At 34.9% G+C, this 20,960-nt stretch overlaps 1 protein-coding gene across 3 annotated transcripts in view; it reads right to left on the bottom strand.

Moving 5' to 3' along the window:
• The window catches only part of LOC103497954 (DNA polymerase epsilon catalytic subunit A-like), a 34,363-nt gene that overhangs the window by 1,571 nt on the left and 11,832 nt on the right, over window positions 1–20,960 (bottom strand). Inside the window, exons 20-47 of one of the 3 annotated variants that reach the window (XM_008460377.3) lie at window positions 20,828–20,907; window positions 20,551–20,727; window positions 20,293–20,377; window positions 20,122–20,202; window positions 19,917–20,060; window positions 16,962–17,057; window positions 16,575–16,775; window positions 16,324–16,378; window positions 16,088–16,230; window positions 15,563–16,014; window positions 9,835–9,979; window positions 9,555–9,752; window positions 9,375–9,449; window positions 8,336–8,526; window positions 7,486–7,669; window positions 5,628–5,692; window positions 5,126–5,258; window positions 4,615–4,716; window positions 4,454–4,537; window positions 4,191–4,265; window positions 3,953–4,012; window positions 3,607–3,869; window positions 3,464–3,512; window positions 2,533–2,693; window positions 2,387–2,453; window positions 1,342–1,452; window positions 996–1,166; window positions 713–910 (exon numbers count right to left, since the gene is read on the bottom strand). In XM_008460377.3, the coding sequence (XP_008458599.2) occupies window positions 713–910; window positions 996–1,166; window positions 1,342–1,452; window positions 2,387–2,453; window positions 2,533–2,693; window positions 3,464–3,512; window positions 3,607–3,869; window positions 3,953–4,012; window positions 4,191–4,265; window positions 4,454–4,537; window positions 4,615–4,716; window positions 5,126–5,258; window positions 5,628–5,692; window positions 7,486–7,669; window positions 8,336–8,526; window positions 9,375–9,449; window positions 9,555–9,752; window positions 9,835–9,979; window positions 15,563–16,014; window positions 16,088–16,230; window positions 16,324–16,378; window positions 16,575–16,775; window positions 16,962–17,057; window positions 19,917–20,060; window positions 20,122–20,202; window positions 20,293–20,377; window positions 20,551–20,727; window positions 20,828–20,907 (3,846 nt within the window). Of the gene's footprint in view, window positions 1–712; window positions 911–995; window positions 1,167–1,341; window positions 1,453–2,386; window positions 2,454–2,532; window positions 2,694–3,463; window positions 3,513–3,606; window positions 3,870–3,952; window positions 4,013–4,190; window positions 4,266–4,453; window positions 4,538–4,614; window positions 4,717–5,125; window positions 5,259–5,627; window positions 5,693–7,485; window positions 7,670–8,335; window positions 8,527–9,374; window positions 9,450–9,554; window positions 9,753–9,834; window positions 9,980–15,562; window positions 16,015–16,087; window positions 16,231–16,323; window positions 16,379–16,574; window positions 16,776–16,961; window positions 17,058–19,916; window positions 20,061–20,121; window positions 20,203–20,292; window positions 20,378–20,550; window positions 20,728–20,827; window positions 20,908–20,960 lie in introns of those variants that run through there. The other 2 variants (XM_051091809.1, XM_017046774.2) reach the window with 2 other exon arrangements.

The following is a 20,960-nucleotide window of genomic DNA, read 5'->3' as shown; positions in this document are numbered from 1 at the left end:
AGTTGTCTCACATGGAAAGTCCACTTTTATCCTTGACTTCAACCTGTGTTTTTTAAGACACAAAGGCGAAATGGTCGTATTACCAGGGAATAGGAATTCTTCCTCCTCTGATTCCTTTGTGGAATACGTTGTTATACTGTTTTTTTTTTTTTTCTTTTTTGCAAAATCTAAGCATGCCCATTATATCTAATCATATTCAATCTCCAATTGAAGAGTTTAGCTGTAATCAACAATAGGTGTTAGGGTTTCTACTCCATTGTTTCCTCAATCAATGAATAATTTCATTTCCTAAAAAGGAACAAGCAAAAGAAAATGTTTAATTTTTGTTGAGGGACACTAAATACAAAGTACGATATAAAAAGGGAAAAGCATGGTTGAAGTAGATATATGTGGAAAAAAACCCTAAATACAAGTAATTTTGCATTTAGGCTTAGTAAATTTATTTTTTTTAAAAGTTAAAAGAAAAAAAGAAGGAAAACCCTATTAATTGTGTTTTTTGTTTCTCTAAATATCGAAAGTCCCCGAGGCCAATGCTTTGGGCCTTGTGGCTTTATAGAAGGTGTGCCCCTTATTGTGAGCCTAGGCCTAGGCGCATGCGCCTGGAAGGACTTCTAAAAAAATTGACCCTTAAAATAATGTAATCTCATACAATTAAAATTTTAACATAATGGGCTAAACAATTAAAATGAAGCTTGGATTAAGACGATAATACCAGGACATCATGATGGACATTTTGATCAATAGCCAAAACAGAGCAGACGAGCTTAATAAATTCCAAAGCAGCATCTCCTTTGTGGATATTACCAGAAGGTCGTTCTGGCAAAACATCCTGGGTGTTCTCCTTCCCTTTCATATGAAGAACAATGTCCCGAACAATTCCCAACATTTTGTCACTGAAGTAAGAGCTTAGCTGAGAATCAAGATGCACATAATAAATATCTAATTAAGAAATTTTGAGAAAAACATGAGTATACTTGCAGGAGAAATTATAATACCTTTTCTTTCAGATGTTCTGTCACGTGTAATTCAAACGATTCAGCAGCTAAAACAGTAATGGATGGGGTACATGTGTCATCACGCTGCAATGATGCTCTTGCTGCAGCTTGCTTGGTTGCATAATTCCATGGCATATACAAAAACTGGGAGATGATAAAAAGAAAGTGATCCTGCAATGTCCAGAAGAAGACAAATTAAAGCAATCAGAAGCCATTTGGTCCCAAATAAACGTGACAGATTTAACTCTAATATCGAATGAATTCCTTGCTACTGACAACTCACGTGAATTCTTCAACCTATCAATGCCCGAGCAAGTAACTATTAAAGCTCAAGTAGTAAAGCTACCTGAATCTTCTCGGGCAGATACTCGGCAATGTTCCAGTTGGCCTCTATATCAACTTGAGATTCAATATCTGTTCTCTCATCATCGTTTGCCCGGATTCCACCATAGTTATACTATTATAGGAGTGAGATAAAAATTATATCTCTGAATAGTATAATAGAAATTGGAGGGAAAATGCTTAAATAGCTTAGGCCTTCGTTTTGTAACCATTTTTCTGTTTGTTTCTTCTTTTCTTTTTTTTGAAACAATGATCATTTTTTTAAATCAAGTCTATGGACACTACTTCCATCTTCAACTTTTTTTCTTTGTTATCTACATTCTACCAATAGTTTAAAAAACCAAGCCAAAATTTGAGAACTAGAAAAAGTAGCATTCAAAAAGTTGTTTTTGTTTTTAGAACTTGGCCAAGAATTCAACCATTGTATTTAAAAAAGACGCAAATCATTATAATACATGGGGAGAGTATAGGTTCTAATTTTCAAAAACAAAAAAAGAAAATGAAATGGTTACCAAATAAAATGAGAACTTAACAATTAAATCTTAAAATAATTAAAAGACAAAAAATGAAATGCTCATATATTTTGATTTCTTTTCCAATATTGGATCGTGTAGAATATATCATCAACAAAAGCTATATAATAACAATCTTTAAACTCAAGATCTTCTGAGATGACTTGTATGTCAGTGTGAAAAACGCTACTTGCAGGAAAAATAATATTCGGGAGGCCCATCATGTGTGGGACCTGTATTAACATTTCTAAGATTGACCAACAGCCAACGAAGTTCAACCTAAAACTAAAGACAAACACAAATGTATTGGATTTACACAAATGATTAAATAATGCCAGAAGAATAAGTTTGGCAAATGTATTTGGGAAAGGCTGTAGAGTAATGAAAAGTTCCAAACTTCCAACCACCCCTCCACCAGAAATGAAAAGAAAAAGAAAAACAAGCAAACAAACAATCAAGAAGACAGCCGATTGGAGAGGGTTGACTCAAGACAAGAACAAAGGGAATCATGAACATTGAGATATGATGTAATCAAACCTGATCCATAAACAACAGGGAATGCCAAAACTGTAATGGTTCCAGCTCAATCCACTCGAACAGATCCCTAAATAAGAGGAAAAATAATAAGAAAAAACAGACTACAAACTAGGCATGCTTTATGAAAAATCAAGTTGAAGAAGAACCTTGTTTGCATTGTTTTCAGCAAGCTGTCACAGTATGCTTTGGCAGAAGAGAGATCAAACCTTCCCGTGTCTATAATAATTCTTGAGAAGTTTGCAAATATAATGGTGGCACCTAATTTGCGTAGCTCAGACAACAAAAGAGCAAACACCTTTTGCATAACCTAACAACAACAATTATAACGAGTTTCAAAGAGTAGGTCAGTCCATTGAAACTGCACTTAAAAATAAAAAGTATATAATTTTTTATAAGAAACCCTGATACAAAATATTTAAATAGAAACAGTAAATAACTACGACAAGGCATGATGTGCAGTGGAGTTTTTTTTCTTCTTTTAAAACAAATGCAGTGGAGGGTTATCCTGCAATACTTCTATTAAAAAAACTTAAAATTGAGATGATAAAAACATATGTATATTAAACTATGCAACTTACAGCTTTTTATATAGAAGAGAGACCTAGTACATATAAAAAGAAAAGAATAATGAACAATAAAAATCAATTATTGGCAACTTGTTACAGAAAAACAGTAGAAATTTCAACGCTCCTCAAGCTGGTTTAAAGATGACTTCCATAGCCTACTAATCAGTTAGGCTGGTTTAACCTAATGAATTAGAGTAAATTATATCAATTTGTTGAATTTGATGTTGAATGCCCTACAAGTAGAAATCCCAAGTCGAGAGAAAATGATACTACAAGAGTTAGAACACAAAACCTCCTAATTTTAGTATCATCTTAAATTTGAGATGATAAAAATATATTGATGTATATTATTAAACCACAACTTATGTTTTCTTATATAGAAGAATGACCTGTAACATATAAAAATAATAATAAAGACAATAAAGACCAAATGTTGACAACTAATATTACACATAAAGGGTAGAAAATCCAACTAAAAATATTTTTTGAATTAACTAAAGTTTATTCATGCCTTGTGGAGCAAACGATGAAGAGCTGGGTCGTGAAGTTTTGATTGGGGGCTGCAAAACAAGAGCAAAAAAAAAAAAAAAAATGAACATTGTCAACGAGCCAAGTTTGACATGAGATAGAATCAGTAAGTCAACAAGCAGAAACCTGCAAATCCATCTGTACAGATGCTGCAAAATTGCATCAGCATATACATTCACAGATGTAACTGCATCTGTAAGACACCTCTGTATCAATTGTTTCAGGACACGGAAGGCTGGAGCACATGAAGCAGCCTCATCAAAGCCACTTTCTTCATTAGAAAATTGAGCCCCACATTGCATATCATGTTCAAAGCCAAACAAACTGCCTCCTTCCATTTCATTCACTTGGTTGCCCTTCAGCAGAGCATTGACAGCCAAATGATGGATCTGCACGGATTGGGGTAAAGATACCTAAATACTGTCGCTTGAACTTTTATTATGAAAGGAATGCATGTATACAGATACTCAACCTTAAACTCCACAGAAACTTTTCTATATGCTCCAGGGTACGTCAGAATAGGTTGTTGGACCTATTAAAAAGAAACCAATGGCAAACTCATTGAAAGAAGGCAAAGTAAAGAGAATAGCGAGTATGCATATGAAATTGCTGTAAATACAGAATCCAAAAATACGATTGTTCAATTAGTTTGTGGTAGATAGGGTGAGGTCTAAACTTCACAGATTACAAGCACCATCTAAGTAACAAACCTCATCAGCAAAACACACATCTTCTATGTTAATGCCTCCTATGTCTGGAACACCATCATCCGATATCCAAAGTACCTAAGTATCAAATTTTAAAATTCTCAACTTCGAGAAAGTCTAACAAAACCATATTATGAAAAAGAAGGAAAAGAAAATTGATGAAGGCAATTTTTTTGGAAACTTCTAAATCAATCAACTAAAATCTTCAAGCCAACAAGTAAGTATAAAACAAAACGAATTTAAAGATAAAAGTTAAAAATAAAAACCTGTTGTTGATCATGTAATGCTCTTGAAAAAAATATATCTGCTGTAAAAATTAACCAATCAAGTCCAAAATTTCCTAATGGTACCTGTCAAATATGATTCCAAAAGTAAGGTTCACATCTACACTCTTACAATAAAAAAAATTGGAGGAAAACGAAGTTACATGGGCATATCTTGCAAGAGAGATTCTCTCATTCAACCATTGGGATGATGCAGCACATCGTTGCATTCCAATCTTTGCAGCTGTTTGTTGCCAACCAAGAACCTGTAATGCGTACACATCATACAATGCAATGCATCTAATTCATGTTAATAGTTTAAGAAATCTGAACACTTCACAAGTTAGAGTTTGTATATATGTAGACGCATATACTATTCTTACTGAGTTCATGTAGAGAGGCTCAGGTATTGACTTATCCGAATATATCGTACACAAATCTTATGGAAACTCAATTTCTCCTACTTCTCTTGCTTTTTTCTAAAAAGAAAACCAAATGCGGTGCAGAGAGTAACCAGAGGGCTTGGGTACTAAGCTAATCTGGCAATGCCTTATTTCCTTCTAACTACGAAAAAATAATCGGTACTACACTATGATAAATTTCAGATTGAGTTCAAATAAAATCATAAGTCAAGTATAGCCTACCAAGTAAAGAAGCTATAGGTTAGAAGACTACCTGATATTGGTTATCACGAGCATTAGAAGGGATGGTCACACATGGAAAATCATCTAATACTCTCACACCTGACTTCAGCCGTTGAACACTTGGGCATTGAATTACAGCTAGAGTAGGTCCATGGTTTAAGCTCCTATGAATTATTATTATTGCACAAGGCATTAAAATTAATAAAATAAAATAAATAAATAAACCTTGAAAGGCAATAGGCATAACCGGTCAAATTTAACGACAAATAATTTTTGACCTAATGCAAACTAAATCTGAGATAGACTTGAGGTCTGAATAACTTAACATTCAACATTAAACATAGGGCAGCAAAGAAAAGATATTCATAACACTGATAATACAAATATTTCTGAATCAAATAGGCCAATATCAATGGTATAATGATTAAGAGATATTAATCGGAAACAACTATTTATTAGGGGAAACCCCTGATCATTTCCAAAATTTTCCCTGTTTGAAAGCACTTGCATAAAGAATTGAACAATGAATAAACCTGTGTTCTGCTATCGATCTTTGCAAAATCACTTCAGCTTCTTTGATGTTAACAACATAGTCTACCTATAAATTGAATGCAAGAAAAATGTGTTTAGACTTTAAGAATTAAAAATAAATAAACACATAAAATAAAACAAAGAAAAAGAGACTGGTTCAGTTGAAGCACCAAAAAAATTGCACCTACTGCACAAGCAGAAGTTGTTGAAGTAGACATCCACGAGTAAGTTATTAATCTATATGAAAAATATAAATATATGATATGACCTTTTTTTAGACACCACGGGCAATGATCAAGTTGCACCTGGTTCAAAGGTAAGGGTAGTTTTTTTTCTTTTTTTTGTTAAATCCCCGATTAATCCAAAAGTTTAAGTTAATAAGATATGACATAATACCTCACTTGTGGGTTTGAAAATTTGTAGAAGCCCTATAAAGTGGAAATCAATAAATATCAGTTTGAGTCTAACATTACAAGGGTCAATCATAGACCCTTCTACTCCAATACCATATAAGATAGTACGAAGTTCCATCTCAAAACCAATTGGCAATAAGCCGAGTAGTCCATCTATCTTATTATAGATAGTAAGGTCCTTTGATTTTCTCAATGTAGGATCCTTCACATGCTCCCTTAAGATGATGCCTCTTTGGGTTCACTATTCTTGGATTGGATCCCAATTTTTGTTTTTTGGACCAAATCCCTATTTGGGCTTCATGGATTCTAATACCATGATAGGTCACCAATCGACCTAAAAACTAAAAACTTAAGCTAATGGGCTATGGGAAATTTAGTTAAATCAACCCTTTAACATTTTAAATTTTTATTTTAATAAAAGGTAAAGAACTAATGCAACTTTTGAAAGTTTACTAGTATTTTTGCAACGAAATACTAACATGATCATTTCACATACTAATTGTAATGTTATTTTTTTAAAAAAAATTAATTCTAATGATAAAGGTATTTTTTAGCTCTTTCTGAAATTTTTAAAATTTAGGGATATTTTTTAGGAAGCATAAAATTCAAAGCCATTTTTTTATAAATTAGCCAAATATCTATACAATATTGTAGAAAGATATATATAATATTGGCCCTGTATTTTGTAACTTTATTATTTTGTAAATATTGTTACACAATCACTCTTTTGATCTATATCTTACATTCCTATAATTTTTTTAAAATATATTGCTAACCTTGACACCTCAATTGACATTTCATTATAAATAATACATATATTTTAGATATGATAGTACAAAATGATCCAGGCGTATTTTCAAATATAGCAAAATGAACAAAAATATTTACAGAATATAGAAAAATATTAGATTCTATCAATATCGATCATTGATAGCCTCTTAAATATTATTATATTATGTAAATATTTTCAGCAGTTTTGTCATTTATAATCATTACCCAATGATCAATTATAGCATAATTAAGCATAATTAAAGTTTAATGAGACCATCCAAATTATTCTAATCAATTTCTATATTTTTTCCGAAATTCCCACTTGCATCAACATTTACATATAAATATTGTCTAGTTTTTTAGATATAATGATTAAGAAATGTTGATTATAGTGTAATTAACCCACAATAAATTTTTACCGATTAATTTCAGCAGTTTCCATCAATTTCCACATTTTTCTTAAAAGTTCCCAAGGAAATTTCCATCAACATTTTCATAAAATCTGGACCTCGACATTTCTGTCCACATCCACACGTCATTCCTTGGATATAATATACATCTTATCCTCGGGCATTTTTAGTTTGAGTACACCATTGCCTAGATATTTTGAAGAACCATAATTTGGTTATATCAAATCATATAGGATGTATAAGTTTGGAAGGACTGGCGAGTTTACCTTGTAAGTTATACCACTCTTAGGAGGTTGTGATTCACCAGACAGCATTTGACAAGCTTCACGAAATTGCCTTTCGAGAAAAGTTGATGACAAGTCTTTGTTCTGGTAAGGATTAACCACCACCACAAATATTGATCTTGTGGAGGGAAAAAAGGTAATGAAGATAGCTCTTCCTTCAGAAATGCTAAAAGTAGAGGGAAAATTGTTAGCAGAATTGATCTTTGCATAGCAATATAAGACAAATCTCACAGAAAAATATGTCGGTTTTGATAGAACATAATGACGATGCTATTTCGGCATTTTGATTCATAATTAGTCTACATGGTTCAATACTCATTTCCAGAGAAAACAGGTGATCCATGTCCAAGACATGCAATAAACATAACTTTTTTAAAATAAAAAAATCAAGCTAATTCTTGGTTGTAAAAAAAGGTTAATAGGTCCATAGAAATGCTAAACAAAAACTCTTCTGGAAATATTAGCTGCTTGAAGATATTAAGCAGAAGACGTTTAGTGATGTAAATAATGTAATTAGAATAATTGTTAAACAGCCATTAAACAGTCTGTTGAAGCTGTTAAAAAGACTGTTACAAACTGTTAGAAAAGACTGTTAAAGAAGATAACTAATCAATTGTAACTGATTAGTTATCCAGCTGCCTAACCACTTGTAACTACCCCTAGTAACTACTTAAAATTCATCAATAAATACATACTCTCTCAGCAATTAAAGGCAGAGAGTTCTTTGATAAAAATTACCATTGGATCTACACCATTTAGTTAAAGATAATTTTCATTTAGATAACTGTAGATAATGTAAATATTACAGTGGCATAACAATTCAAAAAGTTACCTATGATACACATAGAAGAAAGAGATTGACTTTTCAAGATAACTGCATTCTGTTGTAGTCTTCATTTGCAGTTCATCCAGACTCCATCCGTCTTGAATGTTTCGCTTTTTAGCAGTTTTATCAACTTTACAGACACAGCCAATCTGAAAGATGGACTTGAATTCTAATGGTACCTTGCTTTCATAGATTCCCTGATCAAAGAACAGCGTCAGAATCCTGTTGAAGCTGAAAACAGCACTTTGCCGCAAAAGAAAACAGAGTTTGAATTTAACATCATACTGAAGGCACTTTTCTATTTGCACAGAAAATCCACTCACTCAGCTAAAAATTGACAAATACTGTATTGATGATTATTAGAACATGCAAAACTGTACGCCACGGGCATTGTAACTGAAGGGACTTTTTCTTCCCTTGAATTCATGTTTTAGGAAATATACGTCCTACGCTAGCACATTTCCCCAGTTTTCCTTTCATGTAAATGTCGTGATCTCTTGCGAACAGAAAGTATGTTTTATAGACATGATCCCAACAAGACTTGCACACATGAAAACCTTAAACTCAAAGATATTCAAACAAGATGAAACAAACGGGGGATACACAACTAGTCCTATGAGCCCTCAATTACATCCTCTTGTCGATGGTTTGACTGGTTACTGCTCACACAGTAGTGCCTGCTTTACAGAGTGAAAATACTTCACAACTTTAAAAGGTAATAGTAAAAATGTGAACACAACTTAACATCTAGAAGACAAGAACTATCCTTTCTTTCCCTGATTTTAGCTAGCTAGAAGCTATCTTCTTTGATTAATTAAAATTATCTTATTAAAAAAACTGATGGAGCCAAGAACAAAAGATCCAGAATACATATTTTCACTAACATACATGTTTCTCTATCTAAAAATATTCCACTCCTGACTCCAGTTACTTTGCAAATCAAATTAATATGCATCATATCATTACCATGTCCACCAGAATGATTGATCTACGTATAATAAGAGAAAGAGACCATAATAAAATAAACCAAACTAATGGTATTGACCTCTACTTCTGGATCTGCAAGTAGGGCTGCAAGTTTATTCCTCTGTGTCCTAAATTGACCCTCATCAGTCACAACCTGTAGTTATAATTTTTAAAAAATAAATATAAAAATAAAACAACTTCCAAACCAGTAATTTATGTAGAAACAAGATGCCGAATTTCAATAACAACCTTAAAATACCTCATACAAGTTATAACTGTGCCTTCCATGGGGAAGAGTTTTATTAACACGCCTGCCCACAAATTCATCTGTAATAGGTACTTTAGAATTAAGGTAAAAAACTCTAGGAACATTAATAGGGATCTTTAGCATAACTCCTTCGACAACAGCCCAAGCAAAATATTGGCCACTCTGTGAACTATGAACAAGTTGTAAAATCTGAAATACAACACAGGGCCAAGTGAGTAAAACAAATTGAGAATTCAGAAAAACACTAACAAAGTAACAAAAATGACAATACCTGCCAATGGCAGCGAGTTACAGATCCTTCATGCCTCTTAAAATATGAACCAACTCCTGTTCTAGGACCATCTTTATTATTCGTAGCACCATTTAACTCCCTTGTAATGTTATTAGTAGCAAGCGGAGTCCTTGAACTTACTAACCTGCCAAAATAAATGATATCCTGCTTATAGTTTGAATATAAATTGCCACCATTAGCTAAAATACACTCGAACTTGAAAACAATTATCTCATTGACAGGGAATCAGGGATCTGAGAGTTTTTGTGTATTTATTTATTTTTTTCAAAAAAGAAAACCTGGTGTTCAGAGTTACAATGAACAACACCAATTTGACAAAAGAAAACCAGTTTAAACTAAGAATGGAAATACAAGAGAAATGGTAGCCACGTAGAGTAAAAAGGCCAAAAAAACACCTGCTGTAAAACAAAAAAGAAAATGATTCTACAAAAAGGAGCTCCTTTTTTTTTTTTTTTTTTGAGAGGAGCTTCAATTGTGTTAGACATCCTCCTATTAAGTTTGTATATAAAAGAAAAAATAAATCACATGTTTTACACATGTGATATATTAGGAAGTTAGATGGTTAGTAGTTGTAACTGTAATTAGTTGGTGAGGAACTACTATAAATAAGGGAAGATTAATGGAGAGAAGGCATCAGAAAATTCATGTAAAAGCTGGCTGTTGAATCTAGAGAGAAGATCAACAGAAGGAAATATTGTAACGTGTAGACTGAGAGTAATAAAGTGAAGTTTAAATACCAAAAAGGGAGTTTCATCATTTTGGTATCAGAGCAACGATCACTAGGCAAAGATGGTGCACACGAGGATTGAAGAAAGACTCGATCAAATGGGCCAAGAGATTTCCACAATGAGGAAGGAAATAAGTAAAATACCGGCAATGGAATCAAGCTTAAGCAAAATATCGAAGAATCTCCATTTGATGCGATCGCAATCGGAAAAGCAAGAACAGATACTGCTGTTATTAATGGAATCGATTGCCGAGAAGACGACGGAATCCGCCACGCACAAGTCTGCAATTGCTAAAGGAAAAGAAAAGGAGGCGTCAACGAGCAAATCGGCCGAAATAACCCGAAACGCTGAAGAAGGCCGAGTTGAACAAAAAACCGATAACGACGAATCCTTGACTGATCGGAGCAAGTTCAAGAAGGTAGAAATGTCGGTGTTTAGCGAAGAAGATCCAGATTCATGGCTATTCCGAGCTGAAAGGTACTTCCAAATCCATAAGCTTACTGAATCCGAAAAAATGTTAGTATCCACTATAAGTTTCGACGGTCCGGCGCTTAATTGGTACCGTTCACAAGAAGAAAGAGATAAGTTTCTAAGCTGGGAAAACCTGAAAGAGAGGTTGTTAGTTCGTTTCCGATCGAGTACCGACGGAACAATCCTGGGAAAATTCCTTCGAATCAAACAAGTCGTCTATAGAAGATACCGAAATCTCTTCGATAAACTTGTCACTCCACTTTCAGATATACCGGAGAAGGTTGTCGAGGCTAGATTTATGAATGGGGGCTATTACCTTGGGTAAGAGCGGAGGTTGTCTTTTGCCTACCGCAAGGATTGGCCGAGATGATGCAAGTCGCACAACTGGTCGAAAACAGAGAGTTAATCTGAAACGAAGCAAAATTAAATGGGTATTCCGGCGGGAAATATAATCCTCAAACTACGAACACTAACAAATCGACGACAAGGAATGCTACCACCGAAAACAAAGGGAATGCCACATTTCCAATACGTACGATCACCTTAAGAAATTCTAACGCTAATGAAGTCAGGAAGGAAGCAAACTATCGACGACTACCGGATGCTGAGTTTCAAGCGCGGAAGGAAAAGGGACTCTGCTTTCGTTGTAACGAAAAATACTCTACAGATCACAAATGTAAAATGAAAGAGTTACACGAATTGAGGATGTTTGTTGTGACTGGAGAAAATGAGGAGTATGAAATTGTTGAAGAAAAAGAAACAACAGAGAAGCAATTGGCAACCTTAGAGGTAATAAATGAAAACCGAAATTTCGATGAGCTATCAATTAATTCAGTAGTGGGGTTAAATGATTCCGGCACTATGAAGGTAAGAGGGAAATTATTGAACAAAGAGATAATTGTGATGATCGATTGTGAAGCAACACACAACTTTATCTCGGAAAAGTTAGTAAAAACATTACGGCTATCAACCAAAGAGACAGCTCACTATGGGGTTATCCTCGGATCGGGAACTATACAAGGAAAAGGAGTATGTGAAGCTGTGGAGATCCAATTAGCCGATTGGAAGGTAACCGAGGACTTCCTACCCTTAGAATTAGGGGGAGTGGATGTAATATTGGGGATGCAATGGTTACACTCATTGGGAATCACTGTTGTGGATTGGAAGAATCTGACTTTTACATTCACAAATAGTGGTAGACAGATCTGTATCAAGGGAGATCCTAGCCTAACTAAAGCCCGAATTAGTCTCAAAAGTATGCGCAAATCTTGGAATGATAAGGATGAAGGCTACTTTATCGAATGTAGAGCAATAGAAGTAGCAAGATCAATGAGTTCATCATAAGATGAAGGCAAGTGTCCCTTCGAGGGAACAGAATCGGTACAAGAAGTACTTCAACAATATAAGGATGTGTTTGACTGGCCAGAAACGCTACCACCAAAAAGAGAGATCGAGCATCACATTTGTCTCAAAGAGGGGACCGACCCAATCAATGTGAGACCATATAGATACGGTTTCCATCAAAAGGCTGAAATGGAAAAATTGGTGGAAGAAATGCTAGCTTCGGGAATAATACGACCAAGCAAAAGCCTTTATTCTAGCCCAGTGTTACTTGTAAAAAAAAAAGACGGAAGCTGGAGATTTTGTGTAGACTATCGGGCAGTCAATAATGCAACTATTCCGGATAAGTTTCAAATACCGGTGGTGGAAGAATTATTTGATGAGTTGAATGGGGCCTCCTTGTTCTCAAAAATTGATCTCAAATCCGGTTATCATCAAATAAGAATGGAAGAAAAGGATATTCCGAAAACAACCTTCCGAACACATGAAGGACATTATGAGTTCCTTGTCATGCCCTTCGGGTTGACTAATGCTCCGACTACCTTTCAAGCCTTAATGAATAATGTATTCAAGCCTTATTTGCGGAAGTTCGGTCTAGTATTCTTTGACGACATTTTGGTCTATAGTAAGAATGAGGAGGAACATAAGAATCATTTGGGAATAGTTCTCTCAGCCTTGAGAGAATATTTGTTATACGCCAATAAAAAGAAGTGCAGTTTTGCCCAACCAAAAATCGAATATTTGGGACAAATAATATCGGGAGAAGGTGTTGAGGTAGATCCAGAGAAAATACGTTCAATTGCTGACTGGCTGACACCGAAAACTGTTAGAGAAGTCAGGGGGTTCTTGGCCTAACCGGATATTATCGACAATTTGTGCAGCACTATGGATCTATAGCCGCGCCATTAACATAGTTTCTTAAAAAAGGAGGGTTCACGTGGAACAAAGAAGCTGAAGAAGCATTCGGAAGATTAAAGGAAGCAATGATATCATTACCGGTAGCCCTTCCTAACTTTAATAAACCATTTGAGGTCGAAACAGATGCTTCGGGCATGGGAATGGGTGCAGTATTAACACAATCGAACAGATCAATAGCATTTTATAGCCATACGCTGGCCATGCGAGATAGAGAAAAACCGGCTTACGAAAGAGAGTTGATGACAGTGGTATTAGCAGTGCAACGTTGGCGCCCATATTTGTTAGGAACCAAATTTATAGTCAAAACTGATCAAAAGTCACTCAAATTCTTGTTAGAACAAAGAACTATTCAACCTCAATATAAAAAATGGGTGGCTAAACTCCTCGGATATTCGTTTGAAGTTGTCTATAAACCCGGTTTAGAGAACAAGGCAGCCGATGCCCTATCAAGAAAGCCAGAAGAGATATTATATTTTGGCTTATCAGCTCCCACTTTAGTAGATCTTAATACTAAAAGAAGAGGTTGAAAAGGATGAAATGCTACAGAAGATGTCCTCTAATGAAAAGGGGAGAGACAACCAGCAACAAGCTAAGTTTTCGCAAAAGAATGGCTTGTGGCATTATAAAGATCGATTAGTTTTATCCAAATCTTCATCATTAATTCCGGCCATGTTATCCACCTATCATGACTCAGTAGTGGGAGGTCTCTCAAGATTCTTGCGCACATACAAAAGACTAGCAGGCGAATTATATTGGCCGAGTATGAAGGCAGATGTCAAGAGACATTCTGAGGAATGTATAGTTTGTCAGCGGAATAAAACCATGGCTTTATCCCTGGCTGGATTATTAACCCCTTTAGAAGTTCCACTGCAAGTGTGGAATGACATTTCGATGGATTTTATTGATGCGTTACCAAAGGCGAAAGGGTTTGAAGTAGTGTTCATAGTAGTTGGGCTGAGTAAGTACAGCCATTTTATACCACTTAAACATCCTTACACAGCCAAATCAGTAGCAGATGTGTTTGTAAAAGAAGTAGTCCGACTACATGGCTTTCCCGCATCCATTGTGTCTAATCGTGACAAGGTTTTCCTTAGTAACTTTTGGAAGGAAATGTTCCGTTTAGCCGGCACAAAGTTGAATAGGAGCACAGCGTACCACCCACAATCTGATGGTCAAATGGAAGTAGTTAACCGACGGCTGGAAACTTATCTCCGTTGTTTCTGTAGTGAGCGACCAAAAGAGTGGGTGTCATGGTTACCATGGGCAGAATATTGGTATAACACCACTTTTAATCGATCACTCGGCACTTCGCCTTTCCAGGTGCTATATGGCAGAAAACCCCATTGTTATTATCATATGGGGATGGCACCACTACTAATTCGGCTTTAGCTGACCAATTACAGGAGAGAGATACGGTTTTGGCTGCTCTACGGGAGCAATTGTTATTGGCACAGCAACAAATGAAGCAATATGCCGATAAGAAACGAAGGCATGTGGAATTTAATGTGGGGGACTGGGTACTATTGAAGATTAGACCTTATCGACAACTGTCGTTACGGAAGAAACGAAATCAAAAATTATCTCCCAAGTATTTCAGAAATAATTGTTATTGGAAAAAATCTCTAAACAATTTAGTCTCAAAAACAAAAAGGAAATGGTAGAAACTACATCCACTCGAAGCCTTGACCTAGAGCCTAGACCTTTCCCACTTTCTTGAGAGCTATATTGTTTCTTTTAAACCTATGTTCCATAAAATAGTAAAATAATCCAGCATGACAAGAAACACACAGGAAGCTATAAATACTCATATATTTTCACATGCAAATGAAAGATAACTGATACCGAGCATTGGCAATGGAACTTCCCAACAAAATACTGAAAACCAAACCCACATTCACTTTCTATTGAATTGCATCGAACCTAAAATACTCACATTAAGAGAATTAACGAAGAGCCCTGTGCTAAATGCATCACCTACCTCTTTGAATACATAATATGATAATATATTATATACTGTGCAATTTTCACTGAGATAGAACATTTTCTCTCATGCATAAGAACACATCAAAATAAAAGCTTCGATCTACAATAGCATCTCTATAGCACATTGCATAAATTTCTCCTTGTTTTTGTAGATTCTGCACATTCGGTATTCTCCATCATTCAGATACCATACCAATTGGATAAAAAATTTCAGCCACCAAAATTATTTTTTGTGATTTTATCTGACTGAAGACAACACAACATACCTTTGCTTCTTCCTCCTGTCTAAAGTATCCTTCCATTTTCGCTTCTTAATTTCAAGCCATCCACTGTAATCTACATTTTTGTCTATGTTTTCAACATCCAAGGGTGAAGAAGGCTCAAATCCTCCATCATTAAAATTATCCTGCATCTCTGAGTTTATTTCAACATCGCTCGTAAGTGAATGTTTCTTGCCTTTGACATCATAACATCGGACAACTGGTTTGGGGCCATTTGTAGAACTTGTTTTCTTTTGAAAATCTTCTAAATCTTCAGAATTATCTTCATCCATAGCATTTTTGCTGCAGCTAACATCACTATTCTTCTTTGAATATTTAACCCTGCTCGAGGATGCAAACATATCAGCTACTTTCTGTTGGCGAAATTTATCATCCTTCTCTCGAACTTTCTTATGTAACCAATCAGGATGGACCACCCTAGGAACAGGATTTGCAACCTAAAAAATATTTTTCTCTTAGTAAGAAAACAAGATTGATCACTCAAATTCAAATAGATATCAAGAAGCAAACCTTTTGCATGGCTGCTGGAATTGTTATAATCTTTTGAATGGCTGAGCTTAAGCGTTGCTTGTAGTAGGACCAGTCAATGATGGATCGGATGCCAACTTCAGATGAAATTTTGCACCATTTACGTACATAAAATTTCATTATCTCTGCAAGTTAATTATAGAAATCAATTTAAAAATATATTAAAAAAAGTAGAATCAAGTCAAAATAAAAAATAAAAATCGTCCCTGAATTTTTACCTGCATCAGTCTCAAAGATTGCCACTGGAACAGCACGCTCACTTACAGGAGTACCCTATCACATAATTAATAAAAGAATGAATCATCAAATTGGCCTAGAAGCTGAACAGATGGAAAACTTTTAATTTATCAAAAAGTTTAGATAAACTTGATGTAGTTCAAACTCCAAAAGAGTCTTCAATGAAACTAAATAAAAAATGGGAAACTTTTTCAAAAACAGAAAAGAAGTAAGAAAGTCATACAACATATACCTTAGGTTCACATGCAACTATGTATTGACAACGTAGGCCTTTGTCCCTGACCATTGTTTCACCAAGAAAATCTGCAAGACGTCTGGCAGTGGTAACAGCACAAGACTTTTGTTCCCCGTAGTCTACCAAAGACTTGCTCATGGTACTTGATTCAGATATATAATCAAGCAACTCACTATCTGCAATATCTTTTCCTTGATTCTGAGGGAAAGAAGCATGAAAAAAGGAACATAACTTTGAAGCAGTTTACATATTGATATTTTAAATTGATGCTGATCATACTCTAAACCATAATAAAGGAGAAGATCCTCATTCACTTCAGATTTCAAGAGAAACTTCTAGAATACAATATTTTGACATTTAATATTGAATTCAAATTCTACTTACATCTAGAAGATCAAGCCATCGATTTGCAACAGATGCAACAACTGAATAGCATTCCTCTAATGTGGAACCATGAAGAAACTTGTCAAAAAGTTCTGCCTACAAATAAAAAATATGTTTATGTACAGAAAGGAACAGATTATACATCAATGATATCATATGGATGTAATGTTAGATTGCATAATATACACCACAAGCCAGCATAACATGGAGTCTTTATCAGTTCGATAGTAACAACCTATTTCTGAATGCTCAAACACTGCTAGCTTATTAATTGGATCTATCACGATTTTCTCTTTTCTTTTTAAGAAAAATTTAAAAGATTGTCTCGGAGCTAACCACAATGGGTTGACTTGGTGGTTATGGGGACATATGATAAACTAAAGAAATTTGGAGAAATGAATGAAAACCCCCAGAGGATAGCAACTTAGAATGTTAAAATCTTACAAATTTACTTGAGATCTAAGGTGCATTTGGTTTAACTTTTCGAGTGTTAATTTTGAAAATAAGTCATTTTGGAAAAAAATTGAAGTGCTTGGTGTCACGAGCATGCTTGTCCAGGGCATTGTTTTGCCTATGACCGCATGTCCAAATACCCCCAAATCACTTTGTCTTTAGGTCTTGTACGTAGTTTAGTCTATTGCTTTCCTTTTGTGTCGTCGAGCTAGGGTGTGACATTTTGGCATTTTTATATGCAAGTCTGCCAAGGATAAAAATGTTCAAAATGTACTATAGGAGAGGCATAGTAGTTGAATCCTCGACCTAGCCTAGTCGCACTCTTTGCAAGCTAAGTTTTCTTTACAATTGACAGTTTTCAATGTTTTCATTCATGATGTTTTCAATGATTTCCTTTCTCTCTCGTGTTTTATAAAACCATTTTCTCAAGAACGTGAAGGGAGGCTACATCATATCGCGAGTTTGTCTGTGGTTTTCGAATTTTATACGGCTGACTTGTTGACCGAGTAAAACAAGTGTTGCACGCCCGTGTTTAAAAGGCTACGATTGTGACACTTGGCAACCCCTCTAAATATCTTTGTAAGCACTTTCAAAGTTTATCTTAAATAGTTCTTATCAAAGAGTTTAAATAAAAATGAATTTTGAAAAACGCCTTTTTCTCTAGTCAATCCAAACAGACTCTAAATCTGTAGAGTTAAACAATTATCCCACTTAAGGTAGTTAGGAACTTCTATAGTAAAAAGAGGAGAAAAAATAATGGAACAGAAAAAATAACGAAACAAATATTCAGCAATAACATGTTTCAGTAATCGCCTTTTCGGACATTTTTTGTCCTTTTTAATTTCTCTTCTCAAGATGACCTGAATCCTTCCTTCCAAATACCATCGTCTTGAGAATAGTAAATTTAAATTTATAATAACTTTAAGCTTTTACAAGTAACCAAAATAACTTTTAAGGAGTTCTAAAAACCAAAGGAGAAATGAGAAACATAATAGCTCCCAAAATTCCTTCATCAAATATAGGTCGTCTCTCCTCTTCGTCTGCATCTCTATCTTCTTCATCTCATGCATCTTCAGCCAAATCTGGTTTACGAGGTACATCCAAAAAGCATACAAAATAAAAGAAATCCCCGCTTCCCTTCAAGATGTTCCCCAAGCATTTTGTTAGAAGGAGGAGGTTGAAGAAGGTCTTAGAAAAGGCTCTAGAAAAGACAAAGACGTTCTCAGACCAAAATCCTCAAAATTCTGAATTTTTAAAACTAAAAGATACCCTAGGCCAAGCTTCTCCATCTTCAACTAGGGCAGCATTCAGAATTCAAAAAAGAGTACCTTAAAGGCAGAATTGATATTGATTTTAGATCGAAACCCTGAATCTTTGGAGGTAAATTATACACGGGTTCAAGTTCCTTCTCTTTCAACTGAATCAGTCCCTCCGAGCTCCTGCCATCCAACTTTAAATATTTTGTTTTTTTTCCTTACCTTCCTCAAAAGTTAATTTTTTTAGAGGCTACTCTTGCCAAACTCTAGACCCTCCATCCATAAAGAAATTAGATTTTGACTCTCCTTTTAGTGTGAGCAGTAGGAAGTTGATCATTTGGGAAGCCAAATGGCCTCAATGATTTGTTTTAGAATGTGAATGTTGGAAAACAGACCTCTGGAATCCCCTCTCAGTCTCAACAATCAACATTGCAAAATTCTATCCATTTAAAGTCGCTAGTAGATGAACGCAAATTAGTTTTTGTTTGAGATCTAACGTTAGTCACTTTTTTGGTTCAATAATCGATTGCATTGTAATTTGTATAGCGAAACTTAAGCGGTTTGAAGGTTGCAAATAAAGAGATTGGCATTCAAGTCTCTTTAAACACTTAATTCATAACTAATACTCTCCCAAGAATCAAAGAAGAAGTTGGGCTCAAGAACTGTTTCCAACCGGTTGAACAATTATTGATTTTTAGCAGTTCTATGGTTTTAGCTTAGTGAAGATTCAGCAAGGCTGGTTCTTGTTCTCTTGGTGTTCCCTCTTCACTCATCTCGAAGCTTATGGTTTTGAGGAAGTTGTCAGCTTACTTTGGGTTCCTTTTGACATTGTTTTAATTACTTTGTACCTAGTTTACATTCTAGATTTCATTTGTGGTTCCAGGTTAGAGGATTTTGATTAGCTCATTGTTATTGTTGAGTTTGATTTGGTTATTGTTTGTATCTGTTTTAGCCCTTTTGCTCTCTATATAATTCTCTTGTACTTTGAGCGTTAGTCTCTCTTATTATTATTAATAAAGTGGCTTATCTCCTTTCAAAAAAAAAAAAGGATGAATTTAACCAACTTCTAGCTGCCAAAGAGATGGACCATTAAACTCAAATCAACCATTTATATTTTAATCCGGTTGAAGAATAGTAAATTAGATGAACTTAACCAGCTTCCTCCTATATTACAAGATTTGGATCGAACTCAGAAGTACGGACTTCATTTAACAAGAGATGACCAGCAAAGAATAGAAACAAAAACCTGGAAAACTTTGATGAGCTTTAACTCCCCCCTACGCTTGATCTCAAAGCCTTTTAGCTCCGCAAGTGTTCCATCATCATTGAAGACAGCATATCTCTTCTTTATCAAAATGCCTTCTTCCTTGGAAGCGGGAAGGATCATTGCCTAAACCATAAACTATGTGAACATCTTGAATCCAAAAGTAATTTAATCAAATGGCTATTACCTTATATGGTCCATCTACTTCAAATTCAATTGAGCATTCACTGTGTGTTTTATATGTTTTCTTCACAGGGTCAATAAGCGTCTGTCAAAATACTTCATATGAGAAAGATATGCCACAGGTGAGCCAGCAAACATGTGGACATACAAGAAAGGTAAAGAAATCCAAATTTACCTGGTATTGATCATTCGTGTTGTTCCTTGCCACATCAACATTAAGCATAACACATGGATATGAAATTGTCAACTTCTTCGAATCTCTGAAATATATGTACATATAATATATGACGTAGTCATCGTTTTTAGACAATCATTAGAAATAAAAAATAATGGTAGGACCAAGAGCATAGTTACAGGCAAGCATTTTATTCTATATATATTAGCTATGTCAATGCTTGAGCACACATATGATTAGTGAAGGATCAATCCATACCTTGTTTTGAAGGTAAAATTCTCTGGGAACGATCCAGGTAGAGCACACCAGATACCATCAGTGTCCAACTCCAGTGGTTTTCCAATTTTCTCAATTAACAGACGAGCATTCTGAATGATTTTTGCTCCTGTATATGTAACTACCCCAGCCATTTCCATCGAATACCATCGAGCGCCCCTAAAAGGAACGTACCATTTTACAAAAAAGTATGAGTCTACGACACTAAACTCGCCCTAATGGGAAAGATATAAAGTCTCAAGTAAGATAACTAACTTACTTTCGCATCACATATCCATAAAAGGAGTTGAGGATACATTTATGAGCTAGTTGTAGAGAATCATAAAGAACTACCATGTCCTACAAGAATTAGTGAAAAAAAAAAAAAATACAATACATGTTAATTACAGAAG

This window comes from Cucumis melo, chromosome 11, assembly GCF_025177605.1.
Source record: "Cucumis melo cultivar AY chromosome 11, USDA_Cmelo_AY_1.0, whole genome shotgun sequence".
Taxonomy (NCBI): domain Eukaryota; kingdom Viridiplantae; phylum Streptophyta; class Magnoliopsida; order Cucurbitales; family Cucurbitaceae; genus Cucumis; species Cucumis melo.
The sequence above is the reverse complement of the archived record's forward strand: the minus strand, read 5'-3'. Positions and strand labels throughout refer to the sequence as shown.